The sequence below is a fragment of the Engystomops pustulosus genome, chromosome 7 (assembly GCF_040894005.1).
Source record: "Engystomops pustulosus chromosome 7, aEngPut4.maternal, whole genome shotgun sequence".
In the NCBI taxonomy this organism is placed as follows: domain Eukaryota; kingdom Metazoa; phylum Chordata; class Amphibia; order Anura; family Leptodactylidae; genus Engystomops; species Engystomops pustulosus.
Genome location: NC_092417.1, coordinates 183501989 through 183529681, shown reverse-complemented (window position 1 = coordinate 183529681; position 27693 = coordinate 183501989). Strand labels below are relative to the sequence as shown.

Genomic DNA, 27693 nt, shown 5'->3' with positions numbered 1-27693 from the left:
CAGAGGATGTAGTGTACTGCTGCCCCCAGCATGGTGCCTCCAGAGGATATAGTGTCCTGCTACCCCCAGCATGGCGCCTCCAGAGGATGTAGTGTCCTGCTGCCCCCAGCATGGTGCCTCCAGAGGATATAGTGTCCTGCTACCCCCAGCATGGCGCCTCCAGAGGATGTAGTGTCCTGCTACCCCCAGCATGGCGCCTCCAGAGGATGTAGTGTCCTGGTATATCCCCAGCATGGCGCCTCCAGAGGATGTAGTGTCCTGCTGCCCCCAGCATGGCGCCTCCAGAGGATGTAGTGTCCTGCTGCCCCCAGCATGGCGCCTCCAGAGGATGTAGTGTCCTGCTACCCCCAGCATGGCGCCTCCAGAGGATGTAGTATCCTGCTACCCCCAGCATGGCGCCTCCAGAGGATGTAGTGTACTGCTGCCCCCAGCATGGTGCCTCCAGAGGATGTAGTGTACTGCTGCCCCCAGCATGGTGCCTCCAGAGGATGTAGTGTCCTGCTATATCCCCAGCATGGCGCCTCCAGAGGATGTAGTGTCCTGCTATATCCCCAGCATGGTGCCTCCAGAGGATGTAGTGTCCTGCTACCCCCAGCATGGCGCCTCCAGAGGATGTAGTGTCCTGCTATATCCCCAGCATGGCGCCTCCAGAGGATGTAGTGTACTGCTGCCCCCAGCATGGCGCCTCCAGAGGATGTAGTGTCCTGCTATATCCCCAGCATGGCGCCTCCAGAGGATGTAGTGTCCTGCTGCCCCCAGCATGGCGCCTCCAGAGGATGTAGTGTCCTGCTACCCCCAGCATGGTGCCTCCAGAGGATGTAGTGTCCTGCTACCCCCAGCATGGCGCCTCCAGAGGATGTAGTGTCCTGCTACCCCCAGCATGTCGCCTCCATCATCTATAGCAGCGCCTCCAGAGGATGCAGTGTCTTGTCTCAGCGTCTCTCTGGATGTGAGGGGTCAGGGTCTTCTCTCACCTTTGCCCCCATCACTGAGCGGCTCTGATAAGAGACATGCGGTCACTGGTCGTGTCCTCACATGAACCAGCGAGGCCTCACATCTCTACATTCCCTTCCTGGCAGAAAAATTCAATTAGTAAAATGTGTAATGCAGGGAAACGGAGGCGCTGCAGCTCCGACGCATCATATCCATCATCACCGCAGCCTGTCGCATCCCCAGCATAAAGAGCAACCATGCATGGGCCCATCGCTGTGTAATATCATGTGTGTGCACTGTGATTATATGTAGAGGTCTGCAGAGTATTACACCGCACATACAGATACAGGCCTGCAGAGTATTACACCGCACATACAGATACAGGTCTGCAGAGTATTACACCGCACATACAGATAGAGGTCTGCAGAGTATTACACCGCACATACAGATACAGGTCTGCAGAGTATTACACCGCACATACAGATACAGGCCTGCAGAGTATTACACCGCACATACAGATACAGGTCTGCAGAGTATTACACCGCACATACAGATACAGGTCTGCAAAGTATTACACCGCACAAACAGATACAGGTCTGCAGAGTATTACACCGCACATACAGATACAGGCCTGCAGAGTATTACACCGCACATACAGATACAGGTCTGCAGAGTATTACACCGCACATACAGATACAGGTCTGCAAAGTATTACACCGCACAAACAGATACAGGTCTGCAGAGTATTACACCGCACATACAGATACAGGCCTGCAGAGTATTACACCGCACATACAGATACAGGCCTGCAGAGTATTACACCGCACATACAGATACAGGCCTGCAGAGTATTACACCGCACATACAGATACAGGTCTGCAGAGTATTACACCATATATACAGATACAGGTCTGCAGAGTATTACAGCGCACATACAGATACAGGTCTGCAGAGTATTACACCGCACATACAGATACAGGTCTGCAGAGTATTACACCGCACATACAGATACAGGTCTGCAGAGTATTACACCGCACATACAGATACAGGTCTGCAGAGTATTACACCTTACATACAGATACAGGTCTGCAGAGTATTACACCATACATACAGATACTGGTCTGCAGATGATTACACCTAGCAGTAGTTGGTATACAGGCCTGCAGAGTATTGCACATAGCAGTAGTTGGTATACAGGCCTGCAGAGTATTACACCTAGCAGTAGTTGGTATACAGGCCTGCAGAGTATTGCACATAGCAGTAGTTGGTATACAGGCCTGCAGAGTATTGCACATAGCAGTAGTTGGTATACAGGCCTGCAGAGTATTGCACATAGCAGTAGTTGGTATACAGGCCTGCAGAGTATTGCACATAGCAGTAGTTGGTATACAGGCCTGCAGAGTATTGCACATAGCAGTAGTTGGTATACAGGCCTGCAGACTATTGCACATAGCAGTAGTTGGTATACAGGCCTGCAGACTATTGCACATAGCAGTAGTTGGTATACAGGCCTGCAGAGTATTACACCTAGCAGTAGTTGGTATACAGGCCTGCAGAGTATTGCACATAGCAGTAGTTGGTATACAGGCCTGCAGAGTATTGCACATAGCAGTAGTTGGTATACAGGCCTGCAGAGTATTGCACATAGCAGTAGTTGGTATACAGGCCTGCAGACTATTGCACATAGCAGTAGTTGGTATACAGGCCTGCAGAGTATTGCACATAGCAGTAGTTGGTATACAGGCCTGCAGAGTATTGCACATAGCAGTAGTTGGTATACAGGTCTGCAGAGTATTACACATAGCAGTAGTTGGTATACAGGTCTGCAGAGTATTGCACATAGCAGTAGTTGGTATACAGGTCTGCAGAGTATTACACATAGCAGTAGTTGGTATACAGGTCTGCAGACTATTGCACATAGCAGTAGTTGGTATACAGGTCTGCAGAGTATTGCACATAGCAGTAGTTGGTATACAGGCCTGCAGAGTATTGCACATAGCAGTAGTTGGTATACAGGCCTGCAGAGTATTGCACATAGCAGTAGTTGGTATACAGGCCTGCAGAGTATTGCACATAGCAGTAGTTGGTATACAGGCCTGCAGACTATTGCACATAGCAGTAGTTGGTATACAGGCCTGCAGAGTATTGCACATAGCAGTAGTTGGTATACAGGCCTGCAGAGTATTGCACATAGCAGTAGTTGGTATACAGGTCTGCAGAGTATTACACATAGCAGTAGTTGGTATACAGGTCTGCAGAGTATTGCACATAGCAGTAGTTGGTATACAGGTCTGCAGAGTATTACACATAGCAGTAGTTGGTATACAGGTCTGCAGACTATTGCACATAGCAGTAGTTGGTATACAGGTCTGCAGAGTATTGCACATAGCAGTAGTTGGTATACAGGCCTGCAGAGTATTGCACATAGCAGTAGTTGGTATACAGGCCTGCAGAGTATTGCACATAGCAGTAGTTGGTATACAGGCCTGCAGAGTATTGCACATAGCAGTAGATGGTATACAGGCCTGCAGAGTATTGCACATAGCAGTAGTTGGTATACAGGCCTGCAGAGTATTGCACATAGCAGTAGTTGGTATACAGGCCTGCAGACTATTGCACATAGCAGTAGTTGGTATACAGGCCTGCAGAGTATTACACCTAGCAGTAGTTGGTATACAGGCCTGCAGAGTATTGCACATAGCAGTAGTTGGTATACAGGCCTGCAGACTATTGCACATAGCAGTAGTTGGTATACAGGCCTGCAGAGTATTACACCTAGCAGTAGTTGGTATACAGGCCTGCAGAGTATTGCACATAGCAGTAGTTGGTATACAGGTGACATTCTCTGTTGTGACTTCTTGTCTCTTCTCTCTGGAGGCCGATGACACTTACATTCAGCTGAAGAAGGAGCTGGAGTACCTGGACCTTAAGGTGAGGCTGGTCCTGGCTGTCCGTGTGGGGGGGTGGTAATGGAGGAGAAGACGCTCCGTCCATCCTGGAGCCTGGGATTCTGGGTTTTGTGGTTCCGGATGTTGGGCCCTGCGTTGCGACCTTCTGCAGGCTCCTGGCTCCTGAAGTGTCTGTGGGTTTCACACCAGGTCTCTTCTGATTTGGCGCAGATAAAGTATAATGAACCTCTGATCAACTTGGTTCACAGTGTTTTAAGGAACTCCACCCCGGGGTATCGGACGAGCATCAATGTAAGCGTCCTCCTCGCTGTCACATGTCATGGCTTTGTTACGTTGCAGCTTCTCCACGGGTCTTATTTGTCGTTGTGATTTATTTTGCCTGCTGATGCCTGTAGTGCGCCCTCTGGTTGTGTGTAGAGTGTCAGCTCTGTGTCCAGTAGTAGCCCATACAGTCTTGTGCATTTCCTGGTGTTATTCCTTGTTACCCACCACCATGGGAAACCCTACGCCTGAACACATCCTTAAAGGGCCAGAATTGTGGCCTAACCACATGCAGTCTGCCCCCAGCCGCAGTGTAGTGACCAGGATGGCGGGCGTCACCATTATATTCTATTATCTACACAAGGGCCAACTCCAAATACTATTGTTAATGCCCCTCCCCCTGGTGTTGGAGGAGGAGCCATCTCCTATCAGGTCACATGAGGAGTGAGCGCTGGACTGACTTCATTACACGCCGTTTGCTGCATGCGCCAGTAGCTGCTTTGTATCGGGTCCTCATCTATCTTCTGTGTCTCCTTACACCTTGTGTTTGTGATTGTCAGGTGACCGGACGAGAATCCTTCAAGGATCGTTCCACAAAGCCCGTCAGAATCGCTGAAAGTGACGTTGATGTAAGTGTCTCCTGCAGCCAAAGGCGGTGAGCCGCTTGTTACAGCTTCACTGCCCCCGTACTGGAGAGATGTGGAAGCTTCCGGTGGTGAGAGGTTCAGGGCTCGGCTTTGTCTTATGGAGCGTTCTCCTAAGGTCGGCGGCACACGTGGCATTTTGAACCCGTTTTTGGGGCGTTTTTAAGCAGTTCTTTAAAAAACACATGCGTCTTTTGAAAACTAATCCGTTTTTGACCCGTTTTAATTAAGACAATTGGTAAAACCGGACAAAAACGGATGCGTTTTCAAAAAATGCTCTGCTTAAAAACTTTGAGACTTTGCCAATGAAGGCATCTTGCAGAGAGGGGGAGACTTATAGCCATTGATGCTCCACTAGGGGATTATGCGAAAATATGCAAAAAAGTTTTCCAGGATGGGATAAGGAAAACCTTACACGGTAGCTAGAAGAGGCGTGGTGTTCCTTATCCCATCCTGGAAAACTGATTTGCATATTTTCCCTTATTGATTGTAGTCAGTCCAGGGTCTGTGTCATCTGAGTGTAACCTCCCAGCACAGGCGCTATACTGCCCAATGCATAGAGGGCTCAGCATGTGTGCACATAGGACCCCCTGTATCATCTATACCACCTCATGTCTCGTGTCTGTCTCCCCTGTCTGTCTCGTGGCTGTCTCCCCTGTCTGTCTCGTGGCTGTCTCCCCTGTCTGTCTCGTGGCTGTCTCCCCTGTCTGTCTCGTGGCTGTCTCCCCTGTCTGTCTCCTGGCTGTCTGTCTCCTGGCTGTCTGTCTCGTGGCTGTCTGTCTCGTGGCTGTCTCCCCTGTCTGTCTCGTGGCTGTCTCCCCTGTCTGTCTCGTGGCTGTCTCCCCTGTCTGTCTCGTGGCTGTCTCCCCTGTCTGTCTCGTGGCTGTCTCCCCTGTCTGTCTCGTGGCTGTCTCCCCTGTCTGTCTCGTGGCTGTCTCCCCTGTCTGTCTCGTGGCTGTCTCCCCTGTCTGTCTCGTGGCTGTCTCCCCTGTCTGTCTCGTGGCTGTCTCCCCTGTCTGTCTCGTGGCTGTCTCCCCTGTCTGTCTCCTGTCTGTCTCCCCTGTCTGTCTCGTGGCTGTCTCCCCTGTCTGTCTCGTGACTTGTAAATTTCCTTTTATTCCTTATTTCAGTTTTTATCTAATTCCTCTTCTCTTGTAAAGGTGAAGCTCAGTGTTTTGTGTGAACAGGATCGAATTCTGCAGGATTTGGAGGACAAGATCCGGGCTCTGAAGGACAATAAGGTCAGAGACTGCTCCGGGAGACTATAGACAGACACATCATCAGTTCATCATTGATTTTTTTTCTTCATTAGTTGGTGAAACTTGTCATTTTAAAAAAATATACGACTGGTTTCCAAACTGGCCTCTGTCTTGACCTGTGACCTGGGCGGGGCCTCTGTCTTGACCTGTGACCTGGGCGGGGCCTCTGTCTTGACCTGTGACCTGGGCGGGGCCTCTGTCTTGACCTGTGACCTGGGCAGAGCCTCTGTTTTAACCGTATACAGGCGGTCCCCTACTTAAGGGACCCAACTTACAGACGACCCCTAGTTACAGACGGACGCCTCTGCCCACTGTGACCTTTGGTGAAACTCTCTGGATGCTTTACTATAGTCCCGGATTGCAATAATCAGCTAAAAATTGTCTGTAATGAAGCTTTATGGATAATCCTTGATCCCATTACAGCAAAAAATTTTGAAACTCCAATTATCACTGGGGAAAAAAAAAATTGTCTGGATCTACAATTATAAAATCTACAGTTTCGACTTACATACAAATTCAACTTAAGAACAAACCTATGGACCCTATCCTGTACATAACCCGGGGGACGGCCTGTAATAAGTTCTACATAGTTCTCTGGATTTGTTCCATGTCGCTCCTTGATCAGGATGTTCTGGTCCTGATCTGTAAGTGGAAATGAGACGGAGGAGGTGATGGTGCGGCCGCTCACGTATCTCATTCTTTTTCCACAGGACAAACTTGAAACGGTCCTGGAGGTTTTACACCGACAGATGGATCAGTACAAAGATCAACCTCAGCACACGGAGAAGATCTCCTACCAGCAGCGGCTCCTACAGGAAGATTTAGTGCAGATCCGAGCCGAGATGTCCAAAGTCTCCACAGTGCGTTTACTATAACCAGAGCTCCCCCTACTGATATAGACCAGCAATAGGGGCGGAGCTGTGACAACCCCTCAGGGATAGACATCTAGGGCTGGGCGTTATAACCTTGTATGTTGTTTTGTGTGTTGCAGGATATGGAGAACTCCTGGAACGAGTATTTGAGGCTGGAGAGTGACGTCAGTCAGCTGCGACAAGTGCTGCAGGAGCAGATGACTCGCTCACCGTCTTCTCAGGTACGGGCTTCTCCCGGGAGGCGTCTGATGATGTGTGACCACCGCTGATCCATCTGACCCATTACTTGTCATTTCCTGGTACAGAACAGAACCCAGCTGCAGAAGGATCTGTGGAGAATCGAAGACGTAACAGCTGGGCTCAGCTCCAACAAACTCAACTTCAAGATGCTGGTGGAATCCTTGAAGAACCCAGGTGACCCTCCAATGGGGGAGAGATATGATGGGGGGGGCGATGGGACTGTCACAGGAAGATTAACCAATCGTGTTTCTTTCAGAAAGGAAAACTGTGCCTTTGGTCACTTCCACATTTGTGCCTTCCGTAACGACAGCGTTCACATCCGTTCGCAGTAAATCAGCGTCGCCCCAGAGTCCACCAGCTCTTGTCAAGCCAACCCTGGAGGTTGGACTGTACCCGCAGCCGTACATCCAGGGCAGATCCCACTCACAGCCGCAGCTGCTGCAGTCACCGACCAGCGCAGCAACCCCACCCAAGACTGTGAGTAGTGAAGTACGAGGCGCAGAGGGGTAAGTGCAGGATATCTATCACATTACTCCATCCTGTCACTAGGAGGAGAGCGCTCCCCCACGTCCACCGCTGCCCGACATGTACAGTCCTGAAGATCCTGCCCCGAATATCCCACCTCCTCCTGCGCTGCCTCCACCACCCAGAGAATCCTCCGTCATCCGACACACATCAGTGCGTGGCCTGAAGAGACAGTCAGATGAGAGGAAGCGAGACCGAGAGCTGGGCCAGGGTGTGAATGGAGACTACAGGGTAAGATCTAATACCGGCAGCTACATATAACGGCCACACGGGGGCGTCTTATAATATATCAGTCTATTCCCTGACAGGTGGAGCTGCGAACATACGTCAGCGATCCAGAACTCGCTAATCTGGGGGATATTAACCCCTCGACCTCTGCCTTCCTGGGCTCGGATTCTGGCTGCCAAACATTGCCCACCAGAGGTAAGGGGGGTCCCCGGTGAGCTCCTGGGTACAGGGACTGGAGCCCCCAGCAGTAGATGTCCGGCACGCTGTGTATATAAGATACTTCCACTGCTCATTTGTTTCCTGCAGGTTTATCAGGATCGACCTCCCGGCTGCCTCAGTCATCGTCTGTCGCATCTTATGTCACATTAAGAAGGGGCCCCGCTGCGGATGCTGCTAAGGTAACGGCGGTGCCCATGTGGGCCTCCCCTGACACCCCGCTCTGCCCTTCTACCCTCTTCAGCTGTTTTCTACTTGTGTACAGGACAGACCAAAAAGTGCCTTTGAGCGCCTCTACACCGGCGACAACCAAAGAGGTAAAATGAGCGCCGAAGAGCAGCTGCAACGCATGAAGCGGCATCAGAAAGCCTTGGTCCGCGAACGCAAGAGAACGCTCAGCCAAGGAGACAAGCAAGGGGCCCCAGGCAGAGCCGCCTCCAGGCCCCTGTCTGCAGACCTCAGCTCAGTATGTTAGCAATGCAATGTAGTCTGTAGAGATAGACGGCACTTTACCCGCATGAGCTTAGGTCTCATCGCTATTAGCTGCAGGGATTCATGGAGGCTCACACACTTTCTACATTTCCAGAGATTTTCTATTTTCTAAGAGATGTGAAATATTTCCACTGTCGCCTCATCTCAGCTTCTAGATTAACAAGCACAAGATCCTGAGGCCACTCTGCACGTTCTAGACTTATCTTATATCTGATAGCGGCTCTCGCTTCAGCACAACCGGAGTAAACAGGTCGCCCCCGGGGGAGAGGGGCAGCTGCAGTCACATAGGGGTCCCAGGCGCCTGTGCGGGACCCGCTGACCATCGCTCCCTCTAACTCATCCCACACCCTGCTCCAGTGTCATTCATCATCCAACGCCTCTCTATTACCTTAACTGAATGTATTTGTGTGCAGCACCCGCTACCCGCCATACTCATCTCTACCAGGCTGTGGCGCTACTCCCCAGCTGTGCACTAATGACATGGCCGCACATCAGCTGCTTCTCATGTACATTCACTGCTGCAACATTACACTGTCTAGTGATGGCGCCGCTGCTCTCTAGTGATGGCACCGCTGCTCTCTAGTGATGGCACCGCTGCTCTCTAGTGATGGATAGGCTGTATTCATAGTGATGGCACCGCTGCTCTCTAGTGATGGATAGGCTGTATTCTCAGTGATGGCACCGCTGCTCTCTAGTGATGGATAGGCTGTACTCTCAGTGACGACACCGCTGCTCTCTAGTGAGGGATAGGCTGTATTCATAGTGATGGCGCCGCTGCTCTCTAGTGATGGATAGGCTGTATTCTCAGTGATGGCGCCGCTGCTCTCTAGTGATGGATAGGCTGTATTCTCAGTGTTGGTACCGCTGCTCTCTAGTGATGGATAGGCTGTATTCTCAGTGATGGCGCCGCTGCTCTCTAGTGATGGATAGGCTGTATTCTCAGTGATGACACCGCTGCTCTCTAGTGATGGATAGGCTGTATTCTCAGTGATGGCACCGCTGCTCTCTAGTGATGGATAGGCTGTATTCTCAGTGATGGCACCGCTGCTCTCTAGTGATGGATAGGCTGTATTCTCAGTGATGTACCGCTGCTCTCTAGTGACGGATAGGCTGTATTCTCAGTGATGGCACCGCTGCTCTCTATTGATGGATAGGCTGTATTCTCAGTGATGACACCGCTGCTCTCTAGTGATGGATAGGCTGTATTCATAGTGATGGCACCGCTGCTCTCTAGTGATGGATAGGCTGTATTCTCAGTGATGGCACCGCTGCTCTCTAGTGATGGATAGGCTGTATTCATAGTGATGGCGCCGCTGCTCTCTAGTGATGGATAGGCTGTATTCTCAGTGATGGCGCCGCTGCTCTCTAGTGATGGATAGGCTGTATTCTCAGTGATGGCGCCGCTGCTCTCTAGTGATGGATAGGCTGTATTCTCAGTGATGGCGCCGCTGCTCTCTAGTGATGGATAGGCTGTATTCTCAGTGATGACACCGCTGCTCTCTAGTGATGGATAGGCTGTATTCTCAGTGATGGCGCCGCTGATCTCTAGTGATGGATAGGCTGTATTCTCAGTGATGGCGCCGCTGCTCTCTAGTGATGGATAGGCTGTATTCTCAGTGATGGCACCGCTGCTCTCTAGTGATGGATAGGCTGTATTCTCAGTGATGGCACCGCTGCTCTCTAGTGAGGGATAGGCTGTATTCTCAGTGATGACACCGCTGCTCTCTAGTGATGGATAGGCTGTATTCTCAGTGATGGCACCGCTGCTCTCTAGTGATGGATAGGCTGTATTCTCAGTGATGGCGCCGCTGCTCTCTAGTGATGGATAGGCTGTATTCTCAGTGATGACGCCGCTGCTCTCTAGTGATGGATAGGCTGTATTCTCAGTGATGTCGCCGCTGCTCTCTAGTGATGGATAGGCTGTATTCTCAGTGATGGCACCGCTGCTCTCTAGTGATGGATAGGCTGTATTCTCAGTGATGACACCGCTGCTCTCTAGTGATGGATAGGCTGTATTCTCAGTGATGACACCGCTGCTCTCTAGTGATGGATAGGCTGTATTCTCAGTGATGGCACCGCTGCTCTCTAGTGATGGATAGGCTGTATTCTCAGTGATGGCACCGCTGCTCTCTAGTGATGGATAGGCTGTATTCTCAGTGATGGCGCCGCTGCTCTCTAGTGATAGATAGGATGTACTCTCAGTGATGGCGCCGCTGCTCTCTAGTGGTGGATAGGCTGTATTCTCAGTGATGGCACCGCTGCTCTCTAGTGATGGATAGGCTGTATTCTCAGTGATGGCACCGCTGCTCTCTAGTGAGGGATAGGCTGTATTCTCAGTGATGGCGCCGCTGCTCTCTAGTGATGGATAGGCTGTATTCTCAGTGATGGCACCGCTGCTCTCTAGTGATGGATAGGCTGTATTCTCAGTGATGACACCGCTGCTCTCTAGTGATGGATAGGCTGTATTCTCAGTGATGGCACCGCTGTTCTCTAGTGATGGATAGGCTGTATTCTCAGTGATGGCACCGCTGCTCTCTAGTGATGGATAGGCTGTATTCTCAGTGATGGCACCGCTGCTCTCTAGTGATGGATAGGCTGTATTCTCAGTGATGGCACCGCTGCTCTCTAGTGATGGATAGGCTGTATTCTCAGTGATGACACCGCTGCTCTCTAGTGATGGATAGGCTGTATTCTCAGTGATGGCACCGCTGCTCTCTAGTGATGGATAGGCTGTATTCTCAGTGATGGCACCGCTGCTCTCTAGTGATGGATAGGCTGTATTCTCAGTGATGGCACCGCTGCTCTCTAGTGATGGATAGGCTGTATTCTCAGTGATGGCACCGCTGCTCTCTAGTGATAGGCTGTATTCTCAGTGATGGCGCCGCTGCTCTCTAGTGATGGATAGGCTGTATTCTCAGTGATGGCACCGCTGCTCTCTAGTGATGGATAGGCTGTATTCTCAGTGATGGCGCCGCTGCTCTCTAGTGATGGATAGGCTGTATTCTCAGTGATGGCACCGCTGCTCTCTAGTGATGGATAGGCTGTATTCTCAGTGATGGCACCGCTGCTCTCTAGTGATGGATAGGCTGTATTCTCAGTGATGGCGCCGCTGCTCTCTAGTGATGGATAGGCTGTATTCTCAGTGATGGCACCACTGCTCTCTAGTGATGGATATGCTGTATGACTCCTGTAGTTGATATGTTTCCCTCTCCTCTTCATAGGAGCAGCATGGCCGTTGTTGCGGCTGAGGATAGAGCAGGCTCTCTCTTTCTTGTGGTGACGTTGTGCTCACAATGCTATAGGCGTCTTTGGGAACGTATATCGGGCTGATAACTCGCGGTCGTATACGTCCACACAACGGCCATCTGAATGAGACCTTATCTGGAGTCAGGTTGGAGTCAGGTTGTCCCTCCTCCTGCGCTGCACATGTTTTGCTCTCTGCAGTTCATCTTCCTTCATATCATCCTCACCCTGAAGCAATAACTCCCATCCTCCTCTCTGTATCGGGGGCAGCTCTTCAGATACTGTAATGTTTTTTTATTCTCCTGTGATTTGCTACTTGTCTTGGACTTTCTCGGATCCTCTGAGGACGATGTTCTGAGCTCGGTGCTTTCTAATGTATCATTGTACCACAAACACAATAAACTGGAGACTTCATGGACGTGTTACAGTCTCATGTGTGGCCTGGTAGAAGGAGTATGGCGGCGGCCGAGGTGACCACAGCCGGGGGGCGCCGATGATCAATGATGGAGGCTAGAAGGGAACAATCACAACAGCCGTGCCTGCCCCCCACCAGCCTGTATGATGTGTGACTGCAGCGGGGACAGATACCGGGTGACAGCCGTGCCTGCCCCCCACCAGCCTGTATGATGTGTGACTGCAGCGAGGACAGATACCGGGTGACAGCCGTGCCTGCCCCCACCAGCCTGTATGATGTGTGACTGCAGCGGGGACAGATACCGGGTGACAGCCGTGCCTGCCCCTCACCAGCCTGTATGATGTGTGACTGCAGCGGGGACAGATACCGGGTGACAGCCCTGCCTGCCCCTCACCAGCCTGTATGATGTGTGACTGCAGCGGGGACAGATACCGGGTGACAGCCGTGCCTGCCCCTCACCAGCCTGTATGATGTGTGACTGCAGCGGGGACAGATACCGGGTGACAGCCGTGCCTGCCCCCACCAGCCTGTATGATGTGTGACTGCAGCGGGGACAGATACCGGGTGACAGCCGTGCCTGCCCCCCACCAGCCTGTATGATGTGTGACTGCAGCGAGGACAGATACCGGGTGACAGCCGTGCCTGCCCCCACCAGCCTGTATGATGTGTGACTGCAGCGGGGACAGATACCGGGTGACAGCCGTGCCTGCCCCTCACCAGGCTGTATGATGTGTGACTGCAGCGGGGACAGATACCGGGTGACAGCCGTGCCTGCCCCCCACCAGCCTGTATGATGTGTGACTGCAGCGAGGACAGATACCGGGTGACAGCCGTGCCTGCCCCTCACCAGCCTGTATGATGTGTGACTGCAGCGGGGACAGATACCGGGTGACAGCCGTGCCTGCCCCTCACCAGCCTGTATGATGTGTGACTGCAGCGGGGACAGATACCGGGTGACAGCCGTGCCTGCCCCTCACCAGCCTGTATGATGTGTGACTGCAGCGAGGACAGATACCGGGTGACAGCCGTGCCTGCCCCTCACCAGGCTGTATGATGTGTGACTGCAGCGGGGACAGATACCGGGTGACAGCCCTGCCTGCCCCTCACCAGCCTGTATGATGTGTGACTGCAGCGGGGACAGATACCGGGTGACAGCCGTGCCTGCCCCCCACCAGCCTGTATGATGTGTGACTGCAGCGAGGACAGATACCGGGTGATAGCCGTGCCTGCCCCTCACCAGCCTGTATGATGTGTGACTGCAGCGGGGACAGATACCGGGTGACAGCCGTGCCTGCCCCTCACCAGCCTGTATGATGTGTGACTGCAGCGAGGACAGATACCGGGTGACAGCCGTGCCTGCCCCCCACCAGCCTGTATGATGTGTGACTGCAGCGGGGACAGATACCGGGTGACAGCCGTGCCTGCCCCTCACCAGCCTGTATGATGTGTGACTGCAGCAGGGACAGATACCGGGTGACAGCCGTGCCTGCCCCTCACCAGCCTGTATGATGTGTGACTGCAGCAGGGACAGATACCGGGTGACAGCCGTGCCTGCCCCTCACCAGCCTGTATGATGTGTGACTGCAGCGAGTACAGATACCGGGTGATAGCCGTGCCTGCCCCCACCAGCCTGTATGATGTGTGACTGCAGCAGGGACAGATACCGGGTGACAGCCGTGCCTGCCCCTCACCAGCCTGTATGATGTGTGACTGCAGCAGGGACAGATACCGGGTGACAGCCGTGCCTGCCCCCCACCAGCCTGTATGATGTGTGACTGCAGCAGGGACAGATACCGGGTGACAGCCGTGCCTGCCCCCCACCAGCCTGTATGATGTGTGACTGCAGCGGGGACAGATACCGGGTGACAGCCGTGCCTGCCCCTCACCAGCCTGTATGATGTGTGACTGCAGCGGGGACAGATACCGGGTGACAGCCGTGCCTGCCCCCCACCAGCCTGTATGATGTGTGACTGCAGCAGGGACAGATACCGGGTGACAGCCGTGCCTGCCCCTCACCAGCCTGTATGATGTGTGACTGCAGCGAGTACAGATACCGGGTGATAGCCGTGCCTAATCGCTCCCACCATATGTTCTGTAGGGATCTCTGTTGCTGCTCAGCTGTACAGGAATACATGGAGCGGAGCTGCGTCACCCGTGGTCACAAGTGGAGATGTTTTGGAAGTAATAAGCACCTCCGTACCTGTACAGCTGCACAGGTGCCCTTTAAGTGCAGTGTGGGAGTGGTTTGTGCCAGCATTGAGTGCAGTGTGGGAGTGGTTTGTGCCAGCATTGAGTGCAGTGTGGGAGGGGCTTCTGCCGGTGATGAGAGACCATGAGGTGCGTGACTTGTGGGGGTCTCGGGGGCGAGCGCCAGGTGCGTGACTTGTGGGGGTCTCGGGGGTCTCGGGGGTGGAGCGCCAGGTGCGTGACTTGTGGGGGTCTCGGGGGGGGGGGGGGAGCTCCGGGTGCGTGACTTGTTGGGGTCTCGGGGGCGAGCGCCAGGTGCATGACTTGTGGGGGTCTCGGGGGCAAGCGCCAGGTGCGTGACTTGTGGGGGTCTCGGGGGGGGGGGGGGAGCGGCACGTGCGTGACTTGTGGGGGTCTCGGGGGGGGGGAGCTCCGGGTGCATGACTTGTGGGGGTCTCGGGGGGGAGCGCCAGGTGCGTGACTTGTGGGGGTCTCGGGGGGGGGGAGCTCCGGGTGCGTGACTTGTGGGGGTCTCGGGGGGGAGCTCCGGGTGCATGACTTGTGGGGGTCTCGGGGGGGAGCGACAGGTGCGTGACTTGTGGGGGTCTCGGGGGGGGGGGAGCTCCGGGTGCGTGACTTGTGGGGGTCTCGGGGGGGGGGGGGGGCCGAGCGGCACGTGCGTGACTTGTGGGGGTCTCGGGGGCTCGTGTCGCTGCAGCGAGATGTTTAATGCCCTTGTGTCTGTTACCAGTGGAGACGAGAGCAGGAGTTTGATTTCCAGCTGCTGGAGAAGGCGGCGAGAGACGTGGAGGAGCGGGAAAAGGAGGATCACGACTGGGTGCACGCTAAGGCCGTACATGTGACCGAGCTGGACCTGGAGCCGCAGGACTACGACCTGGATATCAGCAGAGAGGTGAGGGGCGCCCTCTGCTGGGTGTGGTGCAGTACTGCACATGTGTGATGGATGAGGGGCCCACATCTATTGTGGCTGCACCAGTTCCCTAGAGCGGCTGTTACTGCTTAGTCCGAGTCTGCGCCACATTTACCTCTGCGACTCCACAGAATTGTGTCTCAGGCTGTTCAGTAAAGACGCAGGTGGATCAGCGCAGGCGGCGCCGGATAATGGAGTAACCTGCCGCCCCCTGCACACTCCTGTCCCTCACCATAAATCTGAGCCTCTGGGTGAAGACACACATGGCGTTTTTGGGCCGTTTTTACTAAGTGCGTTTTCAGATCGTTAAAAACGCATCCGTTTTTGTCCATTTTTCCAAAATTGCGCAATGTAAAACGGACAAAAACGCGCGCGTTTTCAAAAAACGCACGCGTTTTTAAAAAACGGATGCGTTTTTAACGATCTGAAAACGCACTTAGTAAAAACGGCCCAAAAACGCCATGTGTGTCTTCACCCTCTGTGTGATGGACGTCTCTCACACTCTGCCCCTTGCAGTTATCCATGCCGGACAAGGTGGAGATTCCCGAGCGATACATAGAGCACGACCCAGAGGAACCGCTCAGCAGAGAGGAGCTGGAGGCCCGATACCGCAGGGTGCAGAAGATCAAGAACATCCTGGCCCGATCCAGGTCAGCACCACCATTTACTTGTATCAGGTCATGATTCTTCCAGGCTGAGGGGTAGGTAGGTAGGTAGGTACTTGTGAGCTGATGGACAATAAAGTGCAGGAGCAAAGTGGAGACAAGATCTGCGATGATTCTCTGTACAGATTCTTCTCCACAATCTCTTTGGTCTATTGCTGCACTGTACAAATCCATCACTAGCTCAGTACAGGCGGTCCCCTACTTAAGAACACTCGACTTACAGACGACCCCTAGTTACAGACGGACCTCTGGATGTTGGTAATTTATTGTACTTTAGCCTGAGGCTACAATAATCAGATATAACAGTTATCACAGGCGTCTGTAATGAAGATTTAGTGTTAATCCTGGTTCTTATGACAATCCAACAAATTTTAAAATCCAATTGTCACAGAGACCAAAAAAATTTTGGCTGGGGCTACAATTATAAAATATACAGTTCCGACTTACATACAAATTCAACTTAAGAACAAACCTACGGGGTGTGGCCTGACCAGCGATGGAGTAAGACACACGGAGTTGAGCTCCTGCACATTATCCTGTTGTACCATCCTGCACATTGGTGACTAGCAGCCCACTTACCCGAGGAAAGAACGGGAGAACGCTCCGGTCAGCCCTATCCAGCCGGTGACCTTACCGGAGAATACAGCGCGCGGCGGAAAGCGGCTTATCCTGTGCAGAGCACAGTCGGGTGCTCCGGCCGCCATCTTGCTGCAGCGGAGACCGAGGGGTGAGGAGAGGCAGCGAGGAGAGAAGGCGCCGGGGGAAGAGAGAGGGACGGCTACACATACTGCCTGGTCCTGCGTATTAGCGCTGCCAGAGTGCGAGCGCTGCCAGATAGTAGACGGAGGCGGCCATATTCTCCTGCCACGTGCTTCTGACAGGGAGACCCAGAGGCGCGCAGAGACAGTGCCAACCCGCGGAGGAGAGAGAGGGTGAGCAGTGAATGCTGCCTGGGTCTCTGAAGCCCTCGGAGCACTTTGCAGAGAACAAGAAGTTGGATACAGTGACAGACGGCTCAGCACCATTCCTGGGGAAGAGCAGGCTGCATCGAGCACAAGGCCGCAACTCGCAGAGCTAAGTCTCCGTCATTACTGCCAGGTATCTGCTGTATATAATTCACATTACTTTTACTGCCTTGCCCAGACCCCTGAACTCTCAGTAAATAGGACAAGGAGTTCCCTACTAGTATTTCTTTGGCCTGTCCTGCCCTCACTCCATTGCGATAATCCTATTTCTGCCTGCCATGTCGCGTTCTGGCGCACGTAAAAAGGAGGGGAAGGATTGCGGCCCTAATACCCCAGCAAAACATCCTAAGGACACCTCAGCTGTGAGGTTTCAGGACGTAGCCGCACGTCTGGAGCGCTTTGCACGGGGGGACACAGGAAAATCTGCCCCAAAAGCTGCAAAGGCAACCTCGTCAGTGGAGTCTGAACCAGCACTTTCTGATGGAGACATGGAGGAGGAAGTGGAAACCCCGCTGCCTCAACGATCAAAAAGGGGTCCTAAGGGGCCACTGCAACCTGGTCCTGCGGCAGATCTAGAAGCCTCTTTGCAAGTCCCGGAGGAGCCTACTATTAAAGATGTATTTTTGGCAGTTGCACACTGTGGCTCAGCACTGTTGGCTATGAATAATCACATTGGAGGCCTGAAAGAGGATGTTAACTTAATCCGGCAAGATCTCCGGAGAGCAAATGAGAGAGTCCATGCGGTGGAGGACAGAGTCAGTGATATTGAAGACCAACTGCCCCCAGTTCACAAAGAATTAAAGCGCTTGTCACACAATGTGTCCCTGCTTATATCAAAATCGGACGATCTTGAAAATCGGTTACGCAGGAATAATCTGAGGATTGTCGGTATTCCTGAGAAAGCTGAAGGCAAAGATCCGGTGGCATTCATAGAATCGTGGTTGAACGAAAAAATGGGGAAGGAGGTCCTGTCCCCGCTGTTCGCAATAGAAAGAGCCCATAGGGTTCCATCTCGACCCTTGCCGCCAGGAGCAGCACCAAGATCCTTCATTCTGAGGGTCTTGCATTATAAGGATCGTGATTCTATCTTGAGAGCAGCAAGGGACCATCCGGATTTAACCATCAATGGGCAGAAAATATCTATTTATCCGGACTTTTCTGCTGAAGTCCAAAAAAGAAGGGTGAAATTTGTGGAGGTAAAACGTCGGTTGAGAGCCCTACAGGTCCCATACTCCATGCTTTACCCAGCAAGATTGAGGGTGGTGGCATTTGATACGACCCATTTCTTCGATCTGGCAACAGAAGCTGCAAAGTGGCTGGACACTAATGAAGGAAGGCTTCGAAGTGCAGACCGGGAGGAGCCGTGAGCAGTACCTTCTGATTATATATTGTACCTTTCTCCTTCTTATAGGGGAAGAAGTCTTTTATTTCCGTTTTCTTTCTAAAAGGGTGTAAAGTTCATACTTTAAAGTTCATATTGTTGCATAAATGCTTGCTAGTATGCTAATGTCAACATTTATTGTGGACAGGAGCTCAGTTTGGGTATTCTAGATCTGCATATTACGGTAAATGACTTATATGCATAAGTTACAATTGTTGGTTTGGTGCCTTCTAAAGGTACGGGAAAGTAAATGTATTGCCCCTATCTCCCATACTTGGGGGAATGTTGTTAATGTGAGTTTATGTGGGGGGATTTTTGGTTTGGGGGGAGGGAAGAGTCAGCTCCTGGGGGTACTTACGGTAGACGAATTTGAGATATATGATGAATCATGCACACATGGCTAAGCAGTATAATGTGATTTTGTGGAACACTAGAGGCTTAGGAGATGCTACTAAACGAATGGCAGTCTTCTCTACAATTCAGCAGCATAAGCCAGCTATAATATGTCTATGTGAAACGCATCTGACCAAAGACAACACGCATTACTTGCAAAAAAGATGGTTATCACATTCATATCATTCTACATACTCGACACACGCTAGAGGGGTTAGTATTTTGGTGCCCCATTCAATTCCATTTGAATGCTTCTCCTCTTTGATAGACACGGATGGGAGATTTGTGTGCCTACATTGTTCTATTCACAAAATACCTCAAATACTGGTAGCATTATATATTCCTCCACCGTTTACATGTGAGGTCATTAAAAAGATACTTACATTTGTTAATGGCTTACCGCAGGTCCCGGTCCTTATGGTGGGGGATTATAACATGGTCCTATCAGCGGCTTGTGATAGATTTGGGGGGGCCCCGCGAGCAGGTCCTGAAAGCGCTACTGTGCTGGCTAGACTATTGGATGAGGTTGGTTGGTATGATTATTGGCGGGTCACACATCCTAATACTAGGCAATATTCATGCTATTCCAGTTCACATAATACTCTCTCTAGGATAGACTTGGCTATAATATCACCACCCATGCATAGATATATTAAGGGAGTGGAATATCTGCCCCGAAGCGTATCAGACCACTCCCCAGTTCTGGTCACCTTAGTTATCCCCTCAGAAGTACCGCGTCAGGTAGGTAGCTGGCCAATAAATCCCTTCTGGATACAATTAGTGGATAAGGGAGACTTGTTTCGTAGGGAAATAGAGGCGTTTTTCCAGGACAATGAGGAGTCAAGCACGGATGGATTGGTGTGGGATGCTATGAAGATGTACATTAGGGGAATTTATAGACAACATATTAACAGACATAAGGCTAGATCGCGGGAACTGACGGTACATTTACAGCAGAGGGTCCTTTCCACTGAACAGGAATATTTGCAGAACCCAGTGCCAGAGACAGAGACTAATTGGAAGGAGGCTCAGACTCTTTTGAAAGAACATACATTGAGAGTAGCGGAGGACAAAAGATTCTTTCTTAAACAAAAATATTTCGTTCAGGGAGAAGCGGTGGGTCACTTACTTGCAACTATAATTTCTGCTCAGAAGGGCACTACACAGGTAAGAGAGATACAGGCTCCGGATACCTCTATAGTGACTAGTGATAAAGAAATACTGGGGGTCTTTCATACATTATACGAAGACTTTTACAAAACCAGGTTAAGTCGTAGTGCACAGGATATAAAGGAATATTTGGAAGCTATAGACCTGCCGCGTCTCTCACGAGAACAAGTTGAGAGTTTGGAAGCCCCCCTATCCCTAGAAGAGCTAGAAGAGGCACTAACGTCCCTTCCTAATGACAAGGCCCCAGGATTAGACGGGTTACCAGGGGAGTTCTTTAAAAAACATCAGGAGCTACTGTTGCCTAAGTTATTGCAAGTGTTTGGAGAATCAGCAGAGCAAGGTACCCTCCCACCATCAATGCGGGAGGCAATAGTGGTGTTGGTGCCAAAGCCAGGAAAGGACCCGAGGAACCCGGACTCATACCGTCCGATATCCTTGCTCCCTGTTGATATTAAATTATTAGCCAAAGCCCTGGCCAATCGTCTTCATAATGTAATCACTTCCCTGGTGCACACGGACCAATCGGGATTTATGCCGGATAGGTCCACGGCGGTCAATATAAGAAGATTATATCTTAATATTCAGGCAGAGGGACATGGCAGGACTGGCAGGGCGGTTCTCTCACTCGACGCTGCCAAAGCCTTTGATAGCGTCGAGTGGGATTTTTTATGGGCCGTTCTTAGTAGAATGGGCTTCGGCCCTAATTTTATTAGAAAGGTTCAGCTGCTATACAATGGTCCAAAAGCAAGAATTAAAGTTAACGGGCTGGTTTCTGATGTCTTTGAACTGGAGAGAGGGACGCGACAGGGCTGTCCGCTCTCTCCGTTTTTGTTTGCGCTCGCAATAGAACCTTTAGCGGCCATACTTAGAAGCACCATAGAAGTGCAGGGATTTGCAGGGGGAGACCGGGAGGAACGTGTTTCCCTTTATGCTGATGACATGCTGATATACCTCGGGGATACAGATAAGTCACTCACAGGAGCAATGGATATAATTAAGACTTTTGGGTCATACTCAGGGTTCAGTATTAACTGGAACAAATCAGTCCTACTCCCTCTTGATCCTATCCCTGGGGACCCCAGTACCGTGGGTTCTCTTCAGGTGGAATCTAAGATTAAGTACTTAGGGGTGATGGTCACTAAACAACCAAAGGACTATATAAAGGACAACCTAGAACCGCTACTTTCTCGTATTATGAGTAAGATCCAGATGTGGTGTAAACTACCTCTCTCCCCGATAGGCAGAGGTAATTTAGTTAAAATGGTCCTTATGCCGCAGCTTTTGTATATCTTACACAACTCTCCGGTCTGGATAGCGCAGTCATATTTCCACAAAATTCAAGGGCTGTTTCGCAAACTGATCTGGAAGGGACAGCAGGCGAGGATCAGTTTAGATACGCTTCAGAGGAGTAAAACAGATGGTGGTCTGGCTATTCCTAGTCCATGGTTATACTTTTTGGCCTCGCAAATTCAGCATTTTGCGGGCTGGGGAAGGAAGGAGGGAGTTTACTCAGCTGGCAGATTGATTATGTCATGGACTGGGTTCCCCACTCCAGCACACGCTCTAGAAGCTAGTTTTGGGGGTGGTCAGTTAAGTAAGAAACCTACTTTGGTATTAATGGAAAAGATATGGACCAAGGTGAAAGCTATTTTGGGAGTCCCCAAATATACCCCCTTTAGTCCTATATGGAGAAACCCTGCTCTACCCGAAATTTTCCGCTTGGAAGGTTTTTCACCGTGGGAAAACAAAGGTGTCATTACTATAGAGGATCTATGCTCTAACGGTATATGTAAAACATTTGAGGAATTGAGTAACACTCATCAATTACCACAGGCATGGTTTTACCAATACCTTCAGTTGAGACACGCATATGACACTCAAAACCGTACAAGTCCAATAATAATAGGTCCTTGTGGAGCCCTTAATAGAGCATTGATGACCAACACAACCAAAGGACTGATCTCTTTTTATAATGTGGTTCTGTTGAACAAATCTTTGGGTGACACGCAACTTAAATGCCGTATTAAGTGGGAAAGAGACATAGGTCCAATATCAGATGAGCAATGGTCAGATTGCCTAGAGATTGTGCCCACCTTATCTCCAAGTGAGGCTCATAGAATGTCCCATCTCTTCATGCTACATAGGGCATATAGATCACCACAGTTGCTACATCAAATAGGGATCCGTGGAGACTCAAATTGCCCTAGGTGTGGGTGTGAGGAAGCGGGTATCCTGCATATGATGTGGGAATGTGGAGAGTTAGGTAACTTTTGGAAAGAAGTGTTGGATATATTGGGCAGGGTGTTCTCGGTCACTATACCTGCTACGCCTCTCTCCTGTTTGTTTGGAATCCTTGATATAGACAACTTATTAGCACTTCAAACCGTGGGGATTCAGAGGTCTCTATATCAAGTAAGAAAATTGATAGCGGCACACTGGATTAGGCCACGGCCTCCATCAGTGAGGGAGTACATAAGTAGAGTTAATAACGTGCTCGCCTTGGAATATGGTTCTTACTTGAAAAGAAATTCTATTGCTAAATTCGAAAAAATTTGGGGGAAGTGGATGGATACGTCAGGTCTGCCTTCGCAACGGTTATTACAAATAAGGTCGAGTATGCAATACCAGCTTTCTCTAGCCACGTAGACTAGTTAGATAACTGGATGTTATGGCAAGATTAGGAGAAGTAACATTCTTGGGCGCATATGCCCTACTCTTGGGAGCTGACTCTGGGGGGGTGGGGGGGGGTTTGTTGCTGCATTTTGTTAGTATATTGTTCCGCATTTGGAAGAAATTCCTTGGATATACTGTATCTTGGACTTGAGTAACAATGTAGGCCATGCTTGGCCAATTATACATATGCAACCTTCTGAAGTCTAAACGACTGATTGTAATGCAAAGGATTTGTTTGTTTGTGTTAAAACTCAAAAAATCAATAAAAACAAGTTTGATTAAAAAAAAAAGAACAAACCTACAGACCCTATCTTGTACGTAACCCGGGGACTGCCTGTATATACTCAGCCCCTGCACAACGTGTGATATATACAATGTACTCCACAGTGTCCATAACCTGCAGCCTGCGGGACCCCCGGAGGACCTGGATCCATCCGACCTCAACATCCAGATGCGTCAGCAGGAGAAGGTGATCACCATGTCATACGCCCTGGCGTCCGAGGCCTCCCAGCGCAGCAAGCAGGTAGCAGGTAAGTGACGCTCATTGTACATACCTGCAGATCCAAACCACATAAAGCCCAGCCTACAAGCCCTACATCGCTATATACCCAGAAATCTGCAGTGTAGCCCAACACCAGGAGGGCAGATGAGTGACTGAGGGACCCCAAAGGAGACTGGGGGGTTTGTCTGACCAAAAACAACCCTTTTAACCCCTTCCTGCCGTGGCCCTTTTTCGATTTTGCGTTTTAATTTTTCACTCCCCACATTCAAAAATCTTTTTTATTTTCCCATGTACAGAGCTGTGGCACGACTTCTGCGTAACAAATTACACTTCATGGAAATGGTATTTAATATTCCATGGCGTGTACTGGGAAGCGGGAAAAAAATTCCAAATGTAGTGAAATTGGTAAAAAAACGCATTTGTGCCGTATTCTTGTGGGCTTGGATCTTACGGATTTCACTGAGCGCCCCAAATGACAGGTCTGCTTTATTCTATGGGTCGGTACGATTAAGGGGATACCAAATTTGTATAGGTTTTATAATGTTTTCATACATTTACAAAAATTAAAATCTCCTGTACAAAATTTTTTGGGGGGATTTTGCCAACTTCTGGCGCTAATAACTTATTCATACTTTGGTGTACTGAGCTGAGGGTGGGGCCATTTTTTGCGGATTTCGATGACGTTTACAATGTTATTTTTAGGACTGTACGACCTTTTGATCACTTTTTATAGAATTTTTTTTAAATGGCAAAAAATGCCATTTTCCGTTACGGGGTTAAACGAGGTGAAAAACCGTTATCATATTTTGATAGATCGGGCATTTTCGGACGCGGCAATACCTAATGTGTTTCTGATTTTTACTGTTTATTTATATCAATTCTAGGGAAAGGGGTGATTTGAATTTTTAGGTTTTTTTATTTTATTTTAACTTTTTTTTTTTTTTTTTTTACTATTTTTCGGACTCCCTAGGTACTTTAACCCTAGGTTGTCTGATCGATCCTACCATATACTGCCATACTGCAGAATACCAGTACATGGGGATTTTACTACTCATACATTACAATGTGCTGACAGCACATTGTAATGAATGGGTTCACCCGAAGTAGCTTCGGGTCTTCGTGAGACCCGACGCTACGATGGCGACGGATCGCCGCTCCTCAATGACGCCACACGTGCGCCGCCGATCGGTCCCGCGAGTCCTCTCCATGTACCGGGACCCGACATGTGACGTACTATTACATCACATGTTGGGAAGGGGTTAATCTCACCCTTTATACTGCCTCTGCCCCTCAACTGGGTGATCAGCGGCGACAGCATGAAGAGGTGCCGAGGCACCGGAAGCTGCCACCAGTGCCGGGCTATCCCCCCCTCCCACTGGATTTTGGTGGTAATGCCTGAGCCGAGTCGCCCTTAGGGTGGTGGTACACGGGGCGTTTTGAACGCGTTCTTGGCCCGTTTTTAAGAAGTCCTTCAAAAAAGGCATATATTATTGACCAGTTTGAATTAAGATAATCGGTCAAACCAGTCAAAAACAGATGCATTTTCAAAAAACGCATGCGATTTTTGATGGTCTGCTTAAAAACGGGCCAAAAACATGTTAAAAACGCCACGTGTGCCATCCCCTGACTGTCCGGCCTTGCGGCCGATGCCTCCCCTGCTCCCCCACTGTTACCACAAACAGAGACGGAGCCCATCGCCACATCAGATGTCACACCTGTAATCTCCCTGCACCTTTGCACCGGGTCCACTGCAGAACTCGGGGGGGTTTGGGTAGCAGGGCTTGCACAGTGAGCTGACCCTGCGCTTTGCCCGGGGGGGTGTACAGGGAGGGGGGTAAAGATGAATCTCACCTCTTCTTGCTGCTTTGGCCTGGTCTTCTTACTCTTCCTCCGGCTGCTCCCCCCAGTGGCTTCCTCTGGGAGTTCATCACCAAAAGAAAAGTTCTCCATGCGCACTGGGGACTCGAGCAGCCGGATCTCTGCCATGAGCGCCCCTCCCTGGCTGCCGGTGTCACTGTCCTCCCCCGAGCGAGGTGTTACTGCTGGCTGTCCTGCAGGGGGCCCACTGCACGAGGCCTGCTGATCTTCCTGCAGGCCGCCAGGTGGGAACTGCTGCTCGTTATCATCATCCTCCTCCTCCACCTGGCTCACAGGCTGCAACCCCTTCAGCCTTTGCTCTCTGGTATCAGCCATTTCTGAAAATCTCTCATCATTTAAAAGTTTTCCCTTAAACGTACCCCACCGCTCTCACATATAAAGGTCTTCCTTTTGTTCAGCCTCGGGGTTTTCCCATTTCATCAAATGAATGTTATTGTTTTTACGATAAAACGTTATAATTATCCTACATACTTTTGTTGGGGTAGGATTAGGGTTTCCTCTTTTAGTGTGTGTTGGCTGTGTTTCTAATCAATAAGCATGCGAAGAATGATGGTGCGTTCACACATTGCAGTTAAAACTGCATGGCAATCAGCTTTGTGGCGGTTTTAGGGGCAGTTTTGTCAATTGAACATGTGAAAGACATGAACTAAATGGGTGAATGACATTTGTGGAGCAGTTTCCCCCTTCAAAATCAAATTCACCCATTCAGTTCATGTCTTTCACCTGTTCAATTGACAAAACTGCCCCTAAGGGTGCAGTCACACGTTGCAGTTAAAACTGCATCGCAATTAGTTTTGGGTTGGTTTTAGGTGGTATTACTTATTTTAACAAGTGAAAGACATCAAATCAACAGGTGAATGACATTTGTGGATCAGCTTTCTCCTTAAAAATCAAATTCACCCATTCAGTTCATGTCTTTCACCTGTTCAATTGACAAAACTGCCCCTAAGGGTGCAGTCACACGTTGCAGTTAAAACTGCATCGCAATTAGTTTTGGGTTGGTTTTAGGTGGTATTACTTATTTTAACAAGTGAAAGACATCAAATCAACAGGTGAATGACATTTGTGGATCAGCTTTCTCCTTAAAAATCAAATTCACCCATTCAGCTCATGTCTTTCACCTGTGAAATTGACAAAACTGCACCTAAAACCACCTCATTACTAATTGCGATGCAGTTTTAACTGCAACGTGTGACTGCACCCTAAAACCACCTCAAAGCTGATTGTGATGCAGTTTTAACTGCAACGTGTGAACGCACCCTGACTCAGACAAATTGCTGATGCTGTGACCCAGGGCAAAAATCAGCGCTGCTTTAATTGGCTTCACAAAACTATATAGAAAAATAGGCAAAAAAGCAGAAGGGGAGGGGCATTCCCGGCTTATGAAGTCTCTTGATTGGAGAACTTCCCTGCTGTCGCACATTAACGTCAGGTCCCCATTCCTTAGCTTCAAAACTTTGAGGTGCGGTCTAAGATCTCGGCGCCATCTTGAGTTCATTGTTTCTATTACAGTACTTTTTAGGAAAATAAGACAAGTAGAAATGACAGGATTTGATCTCCGTGAGCACCCTGCATTATACGTCCAGCCCCGGAAGGACCGCTCTCACCCGCACCGAGACGGACATCCAGCTTCTGGGGTCCCCGCTTCTCAGGGGGAGTAGGAGCCGCATTGCTGCGACTCCTGGTGGAACGTGTCCCCCCTGAGTCCTACATAGTGCTGGCCGGTAGCTGGCTACCCCTGCAACCGGCCCCGCCCCCGCCGGCCTGGCCCGGCCCGGGAAGCGGCTCCCTCCCTGGGTGATTGATGGGTCTCCAGGAGCTCAGGAGCAGCTGCACACTGCCACAGTCTTAGCTTCCGTTTTGCATTTATTTTTTTAAATACTGGCTCCGTCCAGACAAATTATCCATTTTTATCAAATTTACTTTTGAGGGCGCGTTCACACGATGCGTTGCGTCAGGTTTTTTGATGCGTTTTTGCCGCATTCCAAAGGCTTCAGCCTTGATCACAGGGTAACCTCCACTGCATCCACCTCCACTGAGGTTACCTTCCACTGCATCTGCTCAAACACAATGTGACCTCAGCAGGGGATCAAAGATAAAGCCTTTGGAATGCGGCAAAAACGCATCAAAAAACGCAACGCATTGTGTGAACGTGCCCTGAGGTTGATGCCACACCTTGGCTTTTTGATTCAGAATCACAGTGCACCGGGGTGACCTGCGACCGTTCAGCTCCCGGTATTTCACATTTACACAAAACAAGATACTGGGCCACCCCCGGTGCACTGAGATTCCGTTACAAAACTGAATCCAAACCGGAGCCGCTCCTCCTCCTCCGTCACTCCTGGTTTGAATGAGGCGGCCTCAGGACACAAAACCGGCGCAGACCCTTGTGCCCGATGTCTGATCGGAGGAGGAGCCTCCAAATTTGATTTACATATGTAATGAAGATGCCTTTGGCCCAGGTCACACCTCCGTTAGTCCCAGGACAGGGGGGGCCCTGGAAGCTCGGCTCCTGTCCTGTGACTGGTGGGTGATGATGTTGATGCGCCCCCTGGTGTCGTTGCAGTTGGGCTCCTGGTCCGGCAGTGCCGCTCCCCCCGATCTCCCGCTCCACATCTCAGAAATGTGACGTCCTCCACCATTGTCTGACACGTAAGGTGATGTGTAGCATGGAGCATGCAGAGTATCCGCTGTCATTATGGAAATGATGT

At 50.5% G+C, this 27693-nt stretch overlaps 1 protein-coding gene across 10 annotated transcripts in view; it reads left to right on the top strand.

Annotated features, from left to right (window-relative positions):
* PLEKHA7 (pleckstrin homology domain containing A7) overlaps positions 1-27693 on the top strand; it is a 99710-nt gene that overhangs the window by 69597 nt on the left and 2420 nt on the right. For 6 of the 10 annotated variants that reach the window (XM_072119166.1, XM_072119169.1, XM_072119167.1 and 3 more), the window contains 16 exons: positions 3811-3864; positions 4053-4133; positions 4664-4732; positions 5908-5988; positions 6717-6866; positions 6998-7099; positions 7184-7292; positions 7375-7595; positions 7668-7874; positions 7952-8066; positions 8178-8269; positions 8353-8553; positions 15176-15337; positions 15872-16005; positions 22990-23132; positions 27549-27634. In XM_072119166.1, the coding sequence (XP_071975267.1) occupies positions 3811-3864; positions 4053-4133; positions 4664-4732; positions 5908-5988; positions 6717-6866; positions 6998-7099; positions 7184-7292; positions 7375-7595; positions 7668-7874; positions 7952-8066; positions 8178-8269; positions 8353-8553; positions 15176-15337; positions 15872-16005; positions 22990-23132; positions 27549-27631 (2004 nt within the window). In that variant the 3' untranslated portion in view covers positions 27632-27634. Of the gene's footprint in view, positions 1-3810; positions 3865-4052; positions 4134-4663; positions 4733-5907; positions 5989-6716; positions 6867-6997; positions 7100-7183; positions 7293-7374; positions 7596-7667; positions 7875-7951; positions 8067-8177; positions 8270-8352; positions 8554-15175; positions 15338-15871; positions 16006-22989; positions 23133-27548; positions 27640-27693 lie in introns of all 10 variants that reach the window. The other 4 variants (XM_072119172.1, XM_072119171.1, XM_072119163.1 and 1 more) reach the window with 3 other exon arrangements.